Source organism: Pseudorasbora parva, chromosome 25, assembly GCF_024679245.1.
Source record: "Pseudorasbora parva isolate DD20220531a chromosome 25, ASM2467924v1, whole genome shotgun sequence".
NCBI classification, from domain to species: Eukaryota; Metazoa; Chordata; class Actinopteri; order Cypriniformes; family Gobionidae; genus Pseudorasbora; species Pseudorasbora parva.
The window spans coordinates 30,427,060-30,446,859 of NC_090196.1; the positions used below are offsets into that span (position 1 = coordinate 30,427,060).

The 19,800-nt window shown below is 39.8% G+C and overlaps 3 protein-coding genes across 3 annotated transcripts in view; 1 reads left to right on the forward strand and 2 right to left on the reverse strand.

Annotated features, from left to right (window-relative positions):
- Positions 1 to 4,200: 4,200 nt before the first annotated feature.
- LOC137065142 (adenosine receptor A2b-like) lies at positions 4,201 to 6,782 on the reverse strand. The gene has a single exon (XM_067436711.1). It carries the CDS (start codon positions 6,327 to 6,329, stop codon positions 5,316 to 5,318), a length of 1,014 nt encoding a protein of 337 aa, XP_067292812.1. The 5' UTR covers positions 6,330 to 6,782; the 3' UTR covers positions 4,201 to 5,315.
- A 7,570-nt stretch (positions 6,783 to 14,352) lies between these two features.
- LOC137064485 (adenosine receptor A3-like) lies at positions 14,353 to 16,737 on the reverse strand. Its single transcript, XM_067435853.1, has 2 exons — positions 15,250 to 16,737; positions 14,353 to 14,833 (listed from the first exon to the last, which is right to left on the reverse strand). The coding sequence occupies exons 1-2, from the start codon at positions 16,122 to 16,124 to the stop codon at positions 14,779 to 14,781; spliced, it is 930 nt and encodes a 309-aa protein (XP_067291954.1). The 5' UTR covers positions 16,125 to 16,737; the 3' UTR covers positions 14,353 to 14,778.
- si:ch211-272n13.3 (ankyrin repeat domain-containing protein 26) overlaps positions 15,942 to 19,800 on the forward strand; it is a 74,545-nt gene continuing 70,686 nt past the window's right edge. Inside the window, exons 1-3 of the mRNA XM_067435846.1 lie at positions 15,942 to 16,074; positions 16,813 to 16,932; positions 17,897 to 18,073. The gene's annotated coding sequence lies outside the window, so the exon portion shown is untranslated. The remainder of the gene's footprint in view (positions 16,075 to 16,812; positions 16,933 to 17,896; positions 18,074 to 19,800) is intronic.

Below are 19,800 nucleotides of genomic sequence, written 5' to 3' on the forward strand. Positions count from 1 at the left end.
AGGTTACGACAAAAACAGCCCGGCGTATTTGGTGTATCATCCAGATACAAACAAAGTACAAAAACACAGGCTAGTGAAGTTTGTGAGAAAGATAGCTGTGGAGAAACAGACACAAACATGCGAGCCATATCTAAGTGATGGCTACAGCAGTGTGAATCCTAGGACTAGTGAGGCTACACAGAGTAGGGGTACCGAAAATGCTCCAGAGCCAAGTGTACAGAGTAGGAGTACACATTGCGATAGTCCAGGTGAAGTAATGAGGTCTAGTGACCACAATCAAACACAACAGAGTGGGACAAATGGTGAACCCCAGAGTAGGAGATTTCCGACTAGAGAAAGAAAAACACCGAGTTACTTAGATGACTTCGTAACCGAAGACAGTGATAGTGACGGGGTTAATATCACGGTAGACTATTGCTGCAGAGCGGTGTGTGGTATTCCACAGACTTTTGAGGGAGCAATGAGGTCAACAAACTCAAAAGAATGGGTAAAAGCCATGGATGAGGAAATCCAGTCTCTAAACGAGAACAAAACGTTTACTCCGACGACGCTGCCAATAGGCAAGAAAACAGTGGGGGGTAGATGGGTCTACTCTATCAAGGTTGATGTAGATGGAAAAGAAAAATACAAAGCACGGTTTGTGGCCAAGGGTTACAACCAGAGAATGGGAATAGACTATGAGGAGACATTTTCACCCACGGCAGACTTGACGAGTGTAAGAGTAGTGCTACAGAAAGCAGCACAGGAAAATTTACTCCTGCACCAAATGGACGTGAAAACAGCGTACTTACACGCTCCCATAGACTATGAGATCTACATTAATCCACCAGAGGGTTACCAAGAGAAGGAGGGTATAGTTTACAAGCTAGAGAAATCACTTTACGGCTTAAAACAATCGGGGCGAAATTGGAATAAGGTTTTACATGATTGTCTTACTGAGAATGGGTTCACACAAAACCCAGCCGACCACTGTGTTTACGCCAAAGAGTCTAAAGAAGGAAAAGTAATCATAATTACATGGGTCGATGACTTAATCATTGCTGCAAGCAATCACGAGAAACTGAAAGAAGTGAAAGAGATGCTTGCAGAAAAGTTTAAAATGAAAGATCTGGGTGAACTCAAACATTTTCTGGGTATCGATTTCAGTCAATCCGATGGGTGTGTAAAAATGACACAGGAAAAGTACACTAACAAGATATTACTACGTTTTAATATGCAAGACTGTAGGACCAGAGAAACACCCTGCGAGCAAAAGTTAGAGTACACTGAGAATGCAGTAAAGATGGAAGATGTAAGAATGTACAGAGAAGCTGTAGGAAGTCTTATATATCTGACTACTTGCACCAGACCAGATTTGAGTTTCGTAGTGAGCAGGTTATCACAGTATTTTGCTGAACCTACAGAGGAACAATGGGTCACTGTGAAGCATGTACTTAGATATCTCAAAGGTACAGTAGAGAAGGGGTTAAGTTTTAGGAGAAATGACTGTGAGAAACTAGGTATACAAGCCTACAGTGATGCTGACTGGGCAGCTGATACCAGTGATAGGCGCAGTACTACGGGATACTGTGTGAAACTTAGTCAGAACAGCTCTCTAGTCTCGTGGAAGACTAGAAAGCAGCCAACTGTTGCGCTGTCAACATGTGAAGCGGAATACATGGCGCTGGCTTCAACCATACAAGAGTGTTTATACCTAGAGCAGTTACTGGGAGGTATAGACAACTACAAGTACACACAAACTGTAGTACATGAGGACAATCAGGGAACAATCGCTCTTGCCAAAAACCCTGTAAACAGACGAAGATGTAAGCACATAGACATAAAGTATCACTTTATCAGGTCTACTGTGAATGAGGGAAGAGTAACCTTGAGGTATTGTTCTACTGATTACATGATTGCTGATGTCATGACCAAACCTGTAAATAAATTGAAACTGATTAGGTTTGCAGGTGCTCTTTTTGGAGATTGATATGTGTATGACAGAGGTCCACATTCATTCTACTTTTTGTTTTTGTCTGTATAGCAACCTGAGTACAAGTGGGGGTGTTAAAATATGTTCATTATGTCCTCAGTTGTATATAATGTTATACTGTTCATTGTTATGCATATGTGTATGCCACAAGGGGGCACTGAAAGTGTATACTAAAAGAAAGGAGAAAAGACGCGTGTGCGTATTGAGGATGTTTGTCCCAGTTGATTTGTGGTAGTCTCTGACTAAAAAGCTGTCTGACCGTGAGACTGATGTGTCGTCAGCTAAAATAATAAATATGCCGTGAACGGCTAAAGATGATCCCATCTCTCGTCTATCTTTTTCCTCGGAACCCAACGCTGACCCGCAACAGTAATACTACGTAACCTTAACAGAGTGTAGCACCAGGTGTCTTCAATATTTAACCTTTTAACAATCTTCACATTTTCTGAGATACTGAGGTACATTTTCAGTCATCTGAATCTGAAAGCTGTTATCACAGTAGTCAATGTCAAAGAACTAGTGCCGATTAAAGCCGTCTCGCCCCTCGTGTCTGCGCCTCAGCCAAAAAGCTGTGCTTGAACACAAATAAAGGTGACTGTCAACTAGCACATGCATTCTTCTCTTGCGTGTAGGCAAGGCAAGGCAAGTTTATTTATATAGCACATTTCATACACCATGGCAATTCAAAGTGCTTTACACAGAAATTTATTAAAATAGTGATAACATATACATAAGAATTTAGAATACCATGTTTAAGAATTAATAATAAAAACAAATATAATTAAAACAGTTGTAAAGACAATTTAAAAAGTAATAAAGTAATCTGTCTCTCTCTCCCATTATAGAAAAGCTGCTAATGTCCCAGTATGACTCTGACCCGAGTCTGTGCAGAAGTGAACGCGGGACCCGACCAGAGTCTACACAGCGGTGAATGTCAAGTGCTGTATCAAGACTCCCGCAGAATCGGTTAGTACAGTTTAGTGCAGAGTTATGGAAATGTAGAAATTAAAGCTAAAGCCCCAATCTCCTCACAAAAAAAGGCCTTAGGTGTTGTCACACCCCTGTTTTTATAGCATCAAATATCTAAAACGTATTATTTTTAAACAGTCACTTAAACTTTCATCAGTGTGACAGAATGACAGAAACCATTTTTGGGAAAAAATTATGAAGTGTAATTTAATTGTTTATTTTGTCTCACGTCCCATTCGATTACATGGGGTTTGTGACCTATACTGGAACCGACCACTTCGGGGTGATCAAAACATTTGACTTCACTTTTCAGGAATTGTTCGGTCTGCTTGTTATCAATAGTCTATTTTTGTAATATAACCGAGATCATGACTGCAGATATATAAACCATAAACAAAGCAACGCTTGCTTACCAATGTGAAAATCAATCCCGCTGATTACTTTCTTCATTCCAGTCAGCTCATGTTATTGTGAAAATATTTGTGCATTTGAATGCTCAGGTAAGATGACCTCTTGTACTGACTCGTACACTAGTTCTCTAGTGTTCTCTCTCTTATAGATTGTGCTGAATGTGTGTGTGTGTGTTTTTTTTAACTGATTTAACATGCTGAATCGGCCCCCAAAAAACCCCAGATGGTGTCAGACAATGACCAACACTCAAAATGGTCCGACATTGCCCGATCGCCGGCTTGGCAGCTCTGCCTTTACTAATCACTCTAGGACAGGGGTAGCCAAACAACTAAGGATTACTTTAAAGGTGTCTTGGTAAAGGGATGGAGCTGACGTCAGTGGGAAGACCTTCCAGAAGTTGCTCTGAGGTGGCTGCAACTCTTGCTCTTGGGCTTTAGAGGCTGCATCCTTCAAAGGTTGCATTCGAAAGATGATTGTGTGGCGTAATGAAGACTGTCCCAATTCCAGGCCTCCATTAAATGCTACCTTTAAATTTCACAATGCTTGGTTCGACCTTCACAGTCTTCAAAGGTATGGCCTTTGAAGTCCTTGTCCTTCGAAGGATGCAGCCTCTGAATTGGGACACAGCTAGTGGCTCCATCTGAAATCGCATACTTCCTACATAGTAGGTGAAAAACAATATGGGACAAAAAAGAGGTACGTCTAAATTCACAGTACTCATAAAAGAGAAGGCCACGGCAAATCATTTTTTAGCAATTTTATTTTATTTTATAGCAGTCGTGAAGTAATTAATTATTTAAACTAAGTACCTTCTCAGAAGAGTAGCTACAGTTTCAGACGCAGTGTTTCCCAACATTGTTACTGGAAGCAAACCAACAATACACATTTTCAAACTCCTCCAAATCAAGCACACCTGATTGAACTGATCAGATCAATAGGGACTTAAATTACCTGAAATATTTGGGTCTAATAATGCCTGCTACACACTGTCAGAAAAAAAGGTACATTGCTGTCACTAAGGTACAAAACCGAAAATGTACTACCATGTACCTTTAAGGTACTAATACACACTCTTAAAGTACTGATACGTACCTTTTAAGGTACAAATATGTACCATTTATTAACTTTTGTACCTTAGGATACCACCCCAGTGACAGCACTGTTTTTTTCTGAGAGTGCAGAGTACAGACTGTGATTTCGGTAATCCTTTAAGATTGTTACAAATCACACTGTACGACATTGATCTAAACTTGGGAACGACATGTATGTAGACCTTACCATGATGACATCTGATTTGTAGGCTATGATGCAAGTTATAATATAAGAATAAAACATCAGTTTTACAAGACCTCAAGATGAAGATTCCAACATAATTACTTTATCTTGGATATTAATAATGTTTTACCAATAAGAACCAACAATCATCATTTGATTTCACATAATTTTCAGTTGACTTTGAAAATGTAAGAAGGGAATGGAGCATTTTTTAAGTGATTCATATTCATTAATTTAAACATTGTCATTGTTTTTAAATTCAAGAATACAAACCCAACTGAAACTGACAATTCCCTTATTCCATCAAGATTTACACAAAAAATTTAAGCTCTAGTTTTTTTTTAAACGCATTTCAAAATTATTGTCCATAATGGGCACAGATAATTCAATTTGATGGAAGTTTACTATGCAATTGAAATGCGTAGGCCTACATCTTAAAAACAGGCTGTGTTTTTGGGGTGAATTTTTTTCTGTTCAGTTTTTTAATTTTATTTTATTAGACTAGGGTCGGTTTCACAAACATGGCTAAGACTAAACCAGTATTACGGCATTTCAGTAGGGTTTTTTTTAAAGACATGTCCTAAAAACATATGCCTGTGCAAGTTGCTGTGGGTTAAAACAGCTCAAACATGCATTTTAGTCTGGGACTAGCTTAAGCTTTGTCTGTGAAATCGGGGTATAATGTTTGTTAGTTATGAAGCATTTTAGATTGTAAAATCGTAGGCTTGGACAAGCCTATTACACTTGGCATTACAGTATTTTTACAGGTGTGTGTGTGCATGGATTTAAAAATTTTACATTCAGAAACACAATTAGACACAAAAAGAAACCTTGTCGTTCTTCTCTTGATTATTTTACTCCACACGGACTTCCAGACCGCCGCGCGCAAAGCCGGGCTAGCCCAGACATACAGCGCGGGCGTGCTGAGCGCGTTAAAGCGCGCCATGATCGCGAAGAGATTCGTGGCTTCATTTTTGAACCTCAGCCCAGTCTTAGTCACATATTTTACCGAGATGTTCACAAAAGACGGAGCCCACAAGATGAGAAAACAAATGACCACAAAAACGATGATGCGCAGCGATTCTTTCTTGTTGTCCTTGTCGCTGCTGGGCGGCTCTCGGCTGAGCTGATGCCTCGCGATCATGTACAGTTTGATGGTCATTAACACTTTGATGGCCACGATCACCTGTAGGACTATTACCCCGAATGCGTTCATTTGCGCGGCAAAAGCAACAGGCACGACACTTTGAACAGTAAGAATTGAGAATGTATAAATCCAACAGAGCGCGCAAACGCCAATCACGACCCCGCGCGTGATGTGCAGCTTGTAGAAGAAAGGGAAACACACTGCCAGGTATCTGTCAAACTGCGCAAACACAAATGTCAACACATTCACCCCTAGAAATGATGGTAAAATGTAAAAAGTGCCGTTTCGGGACGGGTAACCCTCCTGGACGTCAAACAGGCCGAGGTAGAAGACAGAGCAGCCGGTTAAGGTGTCACTGATGCTGGTGTTTAACATGAAGATGAAGCGGTTCTGAGAGCGCAGGGCTCTGGTGCTCATGATGCCGATGACCACTGACCCTGCCAGGAGAACCGAACCTGTGGCGAACAGGATATGAAAACTAAATATCAAATAATCTTCAGGACGCGAAAAGTCAACCGAGAGTGGAATGGTTAGGTTAAAGGTGAGCATTGTCATGTGCCTTTAGTAGATGGAGGACACTGGTGCTGATTAAAGGGTGTTTAAATATATGAGGCTCAATCCCATGAGACTGAAAAACGAATTACTGAGATGTCTTATGGGAATAGTATACACTAGTATTTTTTTTTTTATGTATTTGCTTTGTGTCAGAGACCCTTGTGCTGTGCTTGAGGGGAGAGATTTTGGGCCTGTAATAAGCGATGATATTTTGATCCATAATAGTCTAAGTATTCTTATGCATTTTTCTTAAACATTTTCTTGCATATGCATGGGTATAGTTGCACATGGAATAGTCATCAACCATGAACTAGTGCATCCTATATATTGCCGCCAAGTGAAAAGCTGTTGTATGTGGATTTTTTTACACAAATGCCAAGTTGCTCTGGAATATCAATCCATTCCTTCTATCTTGCAGTTACAAATAAAATGCAGCATGAAATAACATCTAACGTTTCATATCATTGCTAAATGTTCCACGTATTGATTGAAGGTTCAGTGGAAATTCCAATGAATCATCTTGTCCAGTAAATTAGACATGCATCATATTAATCATATTTGTTACAGTTCATACTATTACTGTGACTGTCTGAAAACATCAATTGATCAATGTAGATTTGAGTCTGAGGTTTTCTGGTCCAATGGTATCAAACTCAGTTGGGTTTGCAAGTTGAAGCTGTATTAGATTTTTTGTAGGCCAATATATTTGATATTTGATATCATATTATTTATTGGTTTATTAAACACAGAGTGTTACTGTATTATTGTAATGTTTAATACAGTTCAGTTAAGGTAAAACCAAAAACATTGAAGTCTACATCTCTTTGAAAAATATATTGTAAAAATCAAAGTTCAAATCTTGTTTTTCATGCTGCAAGACCAATAAAAATCCTGACAGGTTGTCATAATTCATACATGAAAGGATTATAAAATTTCTATAAATTCCTTTTAATGTAAAAAAATATATATATACATTTAAAAAGAAATGTATATTTCGAGCCATTTATTTTTTTGATTTGTAATTTTTAATTGCATTTCAACTAAATTCTTGTGGATATTTGCATTAATTTGTACATCCAGGAATGACACTTCCCGGAACCTGCCACGTGAACCCCGACGAGTCCCCGCACGCGCGTCTGAGTTCAGTTCACTGATACTCTGATCACTAGTGGAGCAATATCAGAAAGGAGTTTCTCAGAGAAACATTGCAAATAGTTTTGAAGTTATCATCATCTACAGTGCATAATATTATACACAATCCACCGTGCCATTCGCCGTTGCCAGCTAAATCTCTATAGGTCAAAAAAGAAGCCATATCTAAACATGATCCAGAAGTGCAGGCGTTTTCTCTGGGCCAAGGCTCATTTAACATGGACTGTGGCAAAGTGGAAAACTGTTCTGTGGTCAGACGAATCAAAATTTAAAGTTCTTTTTGGAAAACTGTGACGCCATGTCCCCCGGACTAAATAGGACAAGGACAACCCAAGTTATTATCAGCGCTCTGTTCAGAAGCCTGCATCTCTGATGGTATGAGGTTGCATGAGTGTGTGTGGCATGGGCAGCTTACACATCTGGAAAGGCACCACCAATGCTGAAAGGTGTATCCAAGTTCTAGAACAACATATGCTCCCATCCAGATGTCGTCTCTTTCAGGGAAGACTTTGTATTTTCCAACATGACAATGCCAGACCACATACTGCATCAATTACAGCATCATGGCAGCGTAGAAGAAGGATCCGGTACTGAAATGGCCAGCCTGCAGTCCAGATCTTTCCCCCATAGAAAACATTTGGTGCATCATAAAGAGGAAGATGCGACAAAGAAGACCAAAGACAGTTGAGCTCACACCCAACTCGTCACATATGGACGCTTGACCAGGACCCCTTGTCGTCACTTTTCAACGAACTGGGCGTACCTTTATCGTCAATTTTCAACGCGCTGGGTGCTCCATTCATTTCAATGAGAAACCTTTGGCGTCATACACAGACGCATTTAATTCTTTGCGTTTTTAAAAGCAGACATGATTTTATTAATATTTAAAGGCTACTTTTATATTTCGGAGCAACTAACTCCACTCCTACCCTAAACCTACCCATATCTAAACAATATAAAACACATACCAGGCAAATAAATGTACAGTCACAAGTATTTCATGCAAAATCTGACCAAAACAGTATAAAAGTATTAGCTCATGTTGCATTCCAAGTCTTCTGAAGTCATACGATGTCTTCATGTGAAGAACAGAGTTGATCTTGATGTTTTAATCTCTGAAATGATGATCCCGCTGCCCCGTGAACGAACTCATTCATATCTCATTCAAATAATTCAAAAGACTCCTGAGCATGACGCAATCGGTCACAAGACACACGAGAGCCAATGACATTTTACAATCAATGCTGACGTAATGACACAATTGGTCACAAGACATATGAGAGCCAATGCAATTTCACTATGAAATCTGAAGTACGGGCAGCAATATTTGAAATTTTATGTGTTCGTTCATGATCTTCGGCGGATGGAGATGCTGATCGCTTTTGGGGATTTTCTTCATGCAAATCAATCGTTTGGCCTCGGAAAACTTGGATTATTTAACTTTTTTGAATAACTCGTGGATGCAGTCGTATTATATCCTGTGTTTTATATCATGTTCACACAAATGGGTAGGTTTAGGGATGGGGTGGGGTTGGGTTACATGTTAAAATGTGTCTAAATAGCGTAAATAAAATAAATGTAAATGAAATTATGCTTGCTGATTTAATTGAGAAGCACACTCCAACATGTCATAATGGCAAAATTATAAACCAATAAATATTTTCAATAAATAAATACATTTCACCATGACGATAATATTCCCATTCCCAGTGCGTCTGTGTATGATGCCAAAGGTTTCTCATTGAAATGAATGGAGCACCCAGCGCGTCGAAAATTGACGATAAAGGTACGCCCAGTTCGTTGGTGACGACAAGGGGTCCTGGTCAAGCGTCCATATGTGACGAGTTGGGTGTGAGAATGTGTTGGTATTAGACAAGAATGGGACAACATTCCTAATCCTAAACTTGAACAACTTGTCTCCTCAGTCCCCAGACGTTTGCAGACTGTTATAAAAAGAAGTGGGTGAATGAAAATGGTCAACTTACAGAGGACAGAATTCAAGGACACCCTGAAAATCAAAGCCAAAAAATTATGCAGCAGGCTAGTCCATTTTGCTGAAATTTCATTGCAGCAACTCAAAAAATGGTACTCAGTACTGTATGGCACCCACATGCTTGTTTGCATGCATTACAACGTCGGGGCACGCTCCTAATGAGACAACAGATGGTGTCCTGGGGTATTTCCTCCCTGGGCATCACTGAGCTCCTGGACAGTCTGAGGTGCAACCTACCGCCGTCGGACCTTGAGGTATTCTTTTGGATGTAGGTCAGGTGAGTGTGGCAACCATTCAATGTTATCAATTCCTTCATCCTCCAGGAACTGCTTGCAGACTCTTGCCACATGAGGCCGAACATTTTCATGCACCAGGAGGTACCCGGGACCTACTGCACCAGAATAGGTACTGACAATAGTTCCAAAGATTTCATCCCTATACCAAATGGCTGTCAGGGTGCCATTGTCTAGCCTGTAGAGGCCTGTGCATCCCTCATGGATATGCCTCCCCAGACCATCACTGACATACCATCAAACGGACCTGCTAATTCTGGTGTTCAATGGCAAATACCAATCAAGCTCCACAGTGCTGAGCAGTGAGCTCGGGCCCACTAGAGGATGTCGGGCCCTCAGGCCACCCTCATGAAGTCAAATTGTTTTGTCAAAGACATTCACACCAGTGGACTGCTGGAGGTCATTTTGTAGGGCTCTGACAATACTCATCCAGTTCCTTCTTGCACAAAGGAGCAGATAACGGTCCTGCTGGGCTAAACACCTTCTACGGCCCTGTCCAGTTCACCTAGAGTAACTGCATGTCTTCGGGAATCTCCTCCATGCTCTTAAGACTGTGCTGGGAGACACAGCAATCCTGGAGGAGTTGGACTGCCTGTGCAACCTCTGTAGGGTCCAGGTATCGCCTCATGCTGCCAAATGCAAAACTGGTGAAAAACAGTCAGAAAAGATGAGTTGGGAAAAAATGTCCATTCCTGTTTTTGAGGTTATCTCATTGTTCCCCATCTAGTGCATCTAGTTATTAGTTTCATTAACACCAACACAGCTGAAACTGATTAACAACCCCCTCTGCTACTTAAACTAAGGCTGCATTTATTTAAAGGGGGGGTGAAATGCTGTTTCATGCATACTGAGCTTTTTACACTGTTAAAGACTTGGATTCCCATCCTAAACATAGACAAAGTTTCAAAAACTAATGTTGGACGTTTGATGGATTATTTCTGTGTTAAAAATACTCCTTCCGGTTTCTCACAAGATTCGGAGAGTTTTTTTCGAGTATGGCTCGACTTGACGTCAATAGAGCGGAAGGTCCTTGAATGGGCCGTACGGGCTCTTCTCCCGGTAGGGTGCGCGCGCGTGACTAGAGCGAGAGAGGAAATGCACGCCCATAAACACTCGCTCAAGCTGCAGATCCAGTCGTCCGTGAACACTTATGTCGTTATAGTCCGCGCCGCGCTCCACTTCATTCCTATGGTTGGGCTCTTCTCAACGCTTCAGCACAGCATTCCGGGAAGGCAGCGCTGCATTTGAACCGATTTGAACGCAGAAATGACGGGAAGCTTCACATCATCGCTTCAGTCGCGTCTCAAAGTGGATTTCCACGCCACTGCTGTCACAGGACTTCACCAAATCATACCAAAGAAGTGTGTTTTTGACAGAGCGGTCCCAGCGATAAAGGTTCGGTCCTGCTTTGGAAGCAGTCGGTGAGTAAAACTGCTTCAAATGTCTGTGCTGTCGTCTATCGTCGCGTGAGTAAACATCAGTAAACGACACGATTGCGTGCTTCGTCATTCAAATGCGCTAACGGACTCCATTGCTGTTCTCTGTATAACGTTACACTAGTCTGACGTGCAAAACCGTTTTGCTTGCTACTGCTAAGGTTTAGTCGCATACAATAGTCCATAAACCGAATCATGTCCTCATAAACTGTGAGTAAAGACACACAAATGTTGACAGGCCACTAAATACAGTCCATACCACAGAGACGGACGTCCCGCTGCTGCTGTTTCTCCTGTTCAATTTATTTCAGCCTCAGATTAGATTCTGGATCATATCTGTATTAGCTGAGATAGCGATGGGTTTCTCCACGCTTGAGGACGTCACCGCTTTGTTCGCGATCGTCATTCTTTAGCTCCGCCCACACAATACGCCTCCAGGCGCTCATTTTTTTCCGGAAAGACTCGGTACAGCCAATATTTCTTTTATAAATATAATAAAACTAAAGACTTTTCGGAGATATGAAGGATGCAATACTACTCTATAGGTACTCAAGATTGACATGAGATTGACTGAAACTGAGTGTTTCACCCCCCCTTTAACTGACCAGATCAATATCCCTGGAGTTTAACTGACTTGATGTGATTCTCTGATTAAAAAGTGTTCCTTTCCTTTTTTGAGCAGTGTAGGTCTGTAAATAAAAAAAGGCTGTTGTCTGTAGAGGCTATATTGATGCAGTGACAAATGAGTGGGAAAATCATGGACATGTCAGAAGGTGCTGGGCTGCACTTTTGTTAGGCCATGATACAGACCAACAATCATCTGTTGATTTGGCAGAGAAAGGCTTCTCGTTTTTAATTAAAATGTCATTTATTTTTGATGCACATAAAATATAGAATTCATGGCTATTTCCTTTCATACTTTTGATCTTTGTGATTAAACCTTAGACTTTTTCACTCACTCATGTTATGAACAAACTATTTTATTTCTTCTCAGAGTGAATCCACACAAAACTGAAGACAGGATGTAGCAGCGGTGTTCGAGATTATTGTGTTTGAGCAAAAAGACTATTTTTAAATATTCAGTAAACACACAAATGTATTATTGCTTAAGCATTTAAATTTGACCTACTAATTTGAAGACATGCTTTATATAAAGTGCCAAGATGACATTGTGTGTGTGTGGAATATGTTTTTATAGAATCTATATAAGTGATTTGATTTGCATCCAGGTTTATGTATCCAAATTTTAATTTAGTTGATAATCATTTAAAGAGCAACAATCATTTAAAATGTTTTTTTTTTTTTTTTTGATGGCTGAGTGAGAAATAAAGGGTCACAGACCCTTTAAGATTAAAATTGAGCAGTGATTCAAATATTTATCAAGTATGTATTATAGATGTCTTTAAATTGCACCTTTCCCATATTCCTATTCCTCCAAAACCTTTCAACCACCACTTATTTGCTGCGATAACACTGCAAATAAAGTTTCTGAAAATCTTCACCCTGGCAGGAGTTTCAAGAAAGGTTCAGTTTCAGTGACCAGATAAAGCGTTTTTGTCCACTTAAAATGTCTGTATTTGCTCTGGGTCTCTATTCATCAGCTGAGATGTTGCAATTACCCCAATCATCATCACAGTCCTAATCGGAGCAGAAAGAAGTCCCCAATAGAGTCATTAAGAGATCATCTGTACTTTAAAAAGCAGAGCAATGTTATGATCAGTCACTGTGCATTTGCTCTGCCTGGCTAACGATTGTAATGATAAAAACACTTTAATGTCCCTTGATAATCTGTTAAACAAAAGTCACCGTCCTAGGTGTTTATTTGTGTCCCGAAACACCCAGGTGAAAATAAAAGCTTCTGTCAGGGTCTGACTGTGTTTTGACATGTTTAATCGCCAGTTGACCAGCTTTACGGGACAGCACTGTAGGTGTAATTAAGCTGCTAATTAGTTATCCAATCTCTCATGAATGGGTGAAGGAAACTCAAGTGAACTGAATAGATAGCAAGGTGAAAAACAGGTGGCAGAACCCCCATCACCCAAGATAATAATTTTTTTCATGGGTGTGTGTCTGGAAAAGGTCAAAAAACAACAATGGAGATGATTGAATGTTTGTGTGTTTGCAAACAGCTTACGTATCTTTACTGCTTTTGTGTTTCACATGTGCTGTTTGCCATGTAAATATCCCAATAATGCAAATGGACTGAGGAAAAAACGAGGCAGGTGCTGGGGCTTTTTTGTTGGTTTTGAAATGGTTGTCCACTGTAATCCATGAAAGTAATATTAAATGTAGATTAATATTAGATACAGAAATTCTTCAATAATATTCACACACACACACACACACACACACACACACACACACACACACACACACACACACACACACACACACACACACACACACACACACACACACACACACACACAAAAAAAAAGATCAAATCCTAATATAGTTTTTTAATAATATTTAAGCTAATGTAGGCCTACGTGTCGTCGTGATGCAACAGGATTTGAAAAAGGGAACATTAGGTAGGCTACTTCAGGCCTATAGCAGCATTTGTTGTTTTTCTTTCAAACTCATTTTATTGAACCTTTACTTTAATGACCAATATTATCACTAATATATTATTTTCATAAAACGTTTAAATAATTTGCCGTGATATAAACATAACTTCAGAAATTCCGCGCTGTTCCTGTCAGTCTCCAGTGCGCGCGCGTTCTGCGGAGCGGAAGTAGTAGAAAAGGAGATTCCACCCCCCCCCCCCCCAATTAATTTTCACATAATTGTTATTTACACAGAATCTGATCTGATTAAATTACAAAAAAAATTCTTTGTTATTGATAAAATATAAATTATACAAGTTATAGTCTTAAGTTTGCTAACATTTTCTCTGTAGGCTATAGCCTTTTATGATCATTAAAACACTGATACTAAAAATCACACAATGAAAAAGACCTATACAATATTTCTGAATTGTTTGGGGTTAATTTAGTTTTTATTTAAACATGACTGGAAAAAAAAAACCCACTGAAACCTAAAAAGTCAATCTATGAGCCACAACAAGGCCATGTGGAATTTATTGATGCATTATTTAAAGAAAACTATCAATAGTTTATATTAGAAAAATAATTAAAGATGACTGGAATACAGTACACATAAAATATTTAAGTCATATGATAAATGAACCACAAGGGCAAGTAATAAATTACTCTGATATCAGTGTTACATGTTACAGACAATTAAATCTAACAAAGATGCATGTTAAACCTTATATACATATATCTCATTTATAATATTGCATGTTAATGCCATGTGGAAAATGACATATGGCATAAAAATGGCATTAAAAAAATACTCAAGGAATATTGATAAAAATATTGACAATTTCAAGTTTTCCGCAAACCGCACCCACACCCCTGTGATATCATATTTGAGGTATCTTTTGATATTAAAATGTGACTTTATTGGGATTTCAGAAACCAGATAACAACCAGAAGCAAATGTAAAGTGAGATATGCATGTGGCACTTGATCTTTTAAACTCTTTTCCTTTATTGTGCCTAGCTTGTAAGATCAAATCTTGACAATGACAGCTTCATTCTTCTTCCCCACAGACAGAGGGTTCACACTGAGGGGAAAAAGAGTGAAAGAAAAGCTTTAAAGGGCAAACTACAACAGAAATTCAGTGTCCTTTTAATATGTGGCCTGCTTGTGCCACAGCTCGAGAAAGGCAATATTAATATTATATAACATCTAATATTGTTTCTTATCTATAGATAGGCAATATAGATAATATCTACCACTGAAAATGTCTGAATCATGAAGGCACAGCCTATTATCTTCTATACGTTCCATCTACAGTTAACGTGGGCTATAAAATACACACTTTTAATAATAATTTAAAAAAATGTTTTTAATTAAAATGAAACCATCATTAATATGCGAGTTGGTTAAAAATGTATGTAACAGAGATGGTCTGGTTAAATAGCCTAAATTACTATGTAACCAGTGTGTGTGTGCAAGAACGACATTTAGAGAGTTTACCCTTTCCTCTTGCAGCATGTTGTTTTCCATACTTTACTAAGTAGGGTGCTCTTTAGTGCAGAACAGCCCCTGATGTACAATAAGGGAGTGAGAACTGCATTGAGCCGTGGCAGAATGCGCAGGGGGTCCGAGCCCTCATTTCTGAACGTATAACACGTAGACCCCGCGAAATTACACGCAATAACATGAATAAAAATGGGCAACCACGCGATCAGAAAACATACAGCCACTATTATGATGAGGTAAACCGACGCGCGCTTGTTGTCGCGTTCCGCGCTCGGAGGTTCGCGCTCCAGCTGGAATTTGGCGATGAAAAACAGCCTAACGTTCAAGCCAATCATGATAACGACGGTGAAAATGTTCGCCACAAAACTACCAAAGCTCGTCACTTTCCTAGCGACCCCCAAAGTCACCAAATTATTAACAGCTACAATCAAAAACGCATAAAGCCAGTAGGCCAGAATCACCAGAAGGGTTCGGTTTCGGGTCATGCGCTGCGAGTATTTGAAAGGCGCGGCGACCGCGTGGTACCGGTCCGCCTGCGCGGCCAGAATCGCCATATAGGACAGACCCAGAAAAGTGGGAACGATATAGAGAGTGCGTGTCGGGGATTCAAAAACATCGCGTACGTCCAGAACTCCAACATAATAATAGGAGACGCCCGAGCAGATGTCACTGAGACACGTGCTGAGCATGTACATGAAGCGGTTTTCGCTGCGCAGGGATCGGTTCATCATGATGGAGAGAAACACGGACGCGTTGAGGAAAATTATGGCGGTGGCGAGAATTACACTGAAGAGAAACAAAAGCACGTTCTCGAAACTAGTAAGAGGCAGCACGGTGCCAAGCCCAGCACTACTCTGAGAAATATTCATGAGTGAGAGAGTATCTATACAGTTATAATAGAAAGAGTAGAGACATTGCTCACATGTAGACAATGCACGAGGGCGCACACGAGTGCACGCTTTTAAAAACGAGTGCAAGAAGGTGGTCTCATTGGGTCTCTCCTGGGACAGATTTTAATGATCACCAAAACAGCATTCAAATAAGATTTATTTTCAAATGTTAATTGGAGCATAAGAATAGGAGGATATGAACTGTTTGTAGCATACTGTTTGAACTCTAAATTGCACAGTGGTGGTTTTCTCAAATCTAAAAAACATTCAGTTCCCTCATAAAGATAACCATTATCCTTGTGCAAATTTTGATTCTTATGCAACATTCATACAGTGTGTTTAGTTGGTGTCCCGCAACAATAACTCTTGGTAGCAGCAATGAATTATAGAGAGCGTTTTACATTTGCTACTGCTTTCCCTGAAATGATGCAAAATGTTACCAGTAAAACCAGCTCAATTAAAGTTTTTTTTTTTTGATCCAATCATCTGAACCTGAATGCTGTTGTGTTAACACACTAGTCAACGCCAAAGAACTAGTGCCGTCTCACCCCTCGTGTCTGCGCCTCAGCCAAAAAGCTGTGCTTGAACACAAATAAAGGTGACTGTCAACTAGCACATGCATTCTTCTCTTGCGTGTAAAGTAATCTGTCTCTCTCTCCCATTATAGAAAAGCTGCTAATGTCCCAGTATGACTCTGACCCGAGTCTGTGCAGAAGTGAACGCGGGACCCGACCAGAGTCTACACAGCAGTGAATGTCAAGTGCTGTATCAAGGCCCTGCCACGCAGGTAGTACAGTTTAGTGCAAAACAACTAATGATGTTGGTGTGAAATAAAGAGTTATATAAAAATGTAGAAATTAAAGCTAAAGCCCCAATCTCCTCCTGAAAAATGCCTCAGGTCTTGTTACACCCCCGTTTTATAGCATTAAATAACTAAAGCTTATTTTTTTAAAATGGTCTTTTTTTATGTATTCTCTCAGTCACAGCTATAAAAGTTCACCCAACTATGAAGACTTCCGCATTAGAAACCCAGAAATGTGAAACGGGTCTATAGCTCCTCGATTGTAATCTCCATCTGTATAAATTATGGCAAGCTGCCCGAATGCATTAGATTCGCTGTTTTGATGCAGATGTAGGTTCGCAAAGGCATGTGCATCAATAGTAACGCAACTTTCACTATTGTTGATGGAAGGCTTGAGATGCAGACCGATCACTGCATGAAATCAAAGTACAGTATATAGCATACAGCTCCTTATGCTTTTGAATTAGGGTGACCATATTTTGATTACACTCGGCCCGGCAAGAGATACTCAAATGACACTCGAAGTTTAATCAAAGATTCCTTATTCATTTCGATACATTTAAAGTATGCCCCCTCAGTATGTATAGAAAATTGTTCTGAAAACAGGACATGTCCTGGGAAAACATGTTGATCGGTCTGCAAAGCACCATCAAGCTTAGTGTATTTGTGAATCCAGCTGTCTTGCTAGCGTTACAGAGAAAGATGAGTTGTATGCAGTGACGTAAGACATGGCTCTGTGGTGGCTCTCTAGCAAGTGGAAAGGCAAACTGGCTCTTAGAAGGCTCATCAGCCAAACCAACTCCGAACTGGCACTAGCTCTAGCTCCGAACAAGCACCCGGTCCATGCCGGTGGAAAAGGAGTAACAGTTCAGAAAATTATCGCAGACTAGCTTTGGTTGCAAGACCGTGACGGTGGCCATCTTTGAACCTCTCTCACTGTTTGACATAGGACCAACGTTTAGGAACCATGACCACAGAAATCGCCATGATTGGACATCTTTCGTCTGGGACATCCAAAATGTGCACTGTTGGTGTGACTCCAGGAACAGAGTTGGGAAACGTATAGGAGCCACTGGATGGAGCGCATGGTTGCATTTGCTGAGATGCTACACCCTTAAAAATAAAGGTACCAGGAAGAACCAAAAATGGGTTTTCACAGTGATGCCATAGAAGAACCATTTTTGGTTCCCCAAAGAACCATTTTTTGAAAGGTTCTTTAAAGAACCATTTTTTCCCTAACCATTTTATAAAGAACCTTTTTGCACTACAAAGAGCCTTTTGTGCAATGGAAAGGTTCTTTGGATATTAAAGGCTCTTCATAGAACCCACGTCTGCCCTGTATGAGAACAGGAAGTAGAAGTTTTGTTGTCATTCAATTATGAGATCAGGGGCCTGGGGCCTGTTCTTCGTACAAGGCCAACTCAGTTAGCTGAATTTGAATGTTGACGGTTTGGCTTGATCTCTGATCGTTTGGTTCTTTGAAGCTCATCCTGGACTTGCTGTTATAGCAACAGGTCGGTTAGCTTATACCTGCTCGGGAGCATATTTCATGTAAACAGGATTAGATTGTGTAAGGGTGGATCGCCTACAGTGGTTCTGACTGCAGGGTTGCCGAACGACTAAAGAAACGTTATCAGCGTGATGGTAGAAAACTGTACATTTCTTGTCTATAACCACCCACTGCAACTTATACCAACGACAGAAATAAGCGCAGTTACAATAGCAAAATATGTGGGAGAGCGTTGCTTTAATGTGACTATATTGTATTGCAATAGGGAGCACTTCAAAGTCAATACCAAACCAAAACTAGTTAGCAAATCATTTATAATTGAAAGAATTTAATGACAAAATCCGGTTATGGTTACACTTAAAATAGTTACAAAATAGATGAATGAGATGATAAAACTTATACCATTAATCGTACCCAGCATGTATAGAATGTTACCTGAGAGACAGAGAGAGATAAAGAGAGATAGAAAGATAGAAAGATAGAGCAAAGAGAAGAGCCAAAGAAGGCCCCTAGAAGAGACAGCCAGAGAAAAAGACAGCGTCAGAGGAAAGAGACCCAGGGAAAAGAGACCGTCAGAGGAAGAAGACCTCCAGAGGAAAAGAACCCCGAGCAACTGTTGCAATCTTCTTTTATACATCCCTTGACCATGTGACTGAAACCCTGAGACATTCAAACTGACCAGTCAGACCAGACTTCCCCCACTGTACTACAGGTGTGGCACCATTTGGCCTACAGGCCCTAAACATCTCTTTGTCTTTAGGAATCCCAAACAGCTCCACTGATAAGAGAGAGGGAACACAATATGAAACACAATAAAACAAATGTCTTTGTTCAAAGAAAAATATCAAATATCTTTGATGATTTTGGATTCTTTCAATTGTATCTTGAGGTGATACTTAAAATCTGTCCCAGCCACTGCTACTTAATTACAAGACTTCATTACTGAACCAGGGGCAATAATAATTTAAAATAATAATAATTATAAAAGTTTATTTGAAAATAATATTTTAATGTTGTGTACAATTTGTGTATTCTATAGACACTTGATTGAGAAATTTATTAGTGAATTGTGATCGAATAATTGCTTTATAGCTGTAAAGTGTGTACAAATATTATAAAATTGGGAATATAAATAATTGGGAATCATGTTCATCAAAACAGTGCACATTTAATTTATCTAACTTCTATGTTAGTTTGGTTGTCTGTTTCCTTATAAAGGTCCAGAAATTCGTTTTTTCTTTTTTTTTTTTCTTTGACAAGTTTTTTGCCAGGTGGCCTTTTTAATTATATGATGTCATTACGTTGTCTTGACGCCAGCCAATCGCTGCATTGCTGATCGTGGT

Coding starts and splice junctions, on each gene's coding strand:
- LOC137065142 (XM_067436711.1), bottom strand. CDS start 6,329: ATGACAATGCTCACCTTTAACCTAACCATTCCACTCTCGGTTGACTTT.
- LOC137064485 (XM_067435853.1), bottom strand. CDS start 16,124: ATGAATATTTCTCAGAGTAGTGCTGGGCTTGGCACCGTGCTGCCTCTT. Junction 14,834..15,249: donor ACATGCTGCAAGAGGAAAGG/GTAAACTCTCTA, acceptor TTTTCCCCTCAG/TGTGAACCCTCTGTCTGTGG.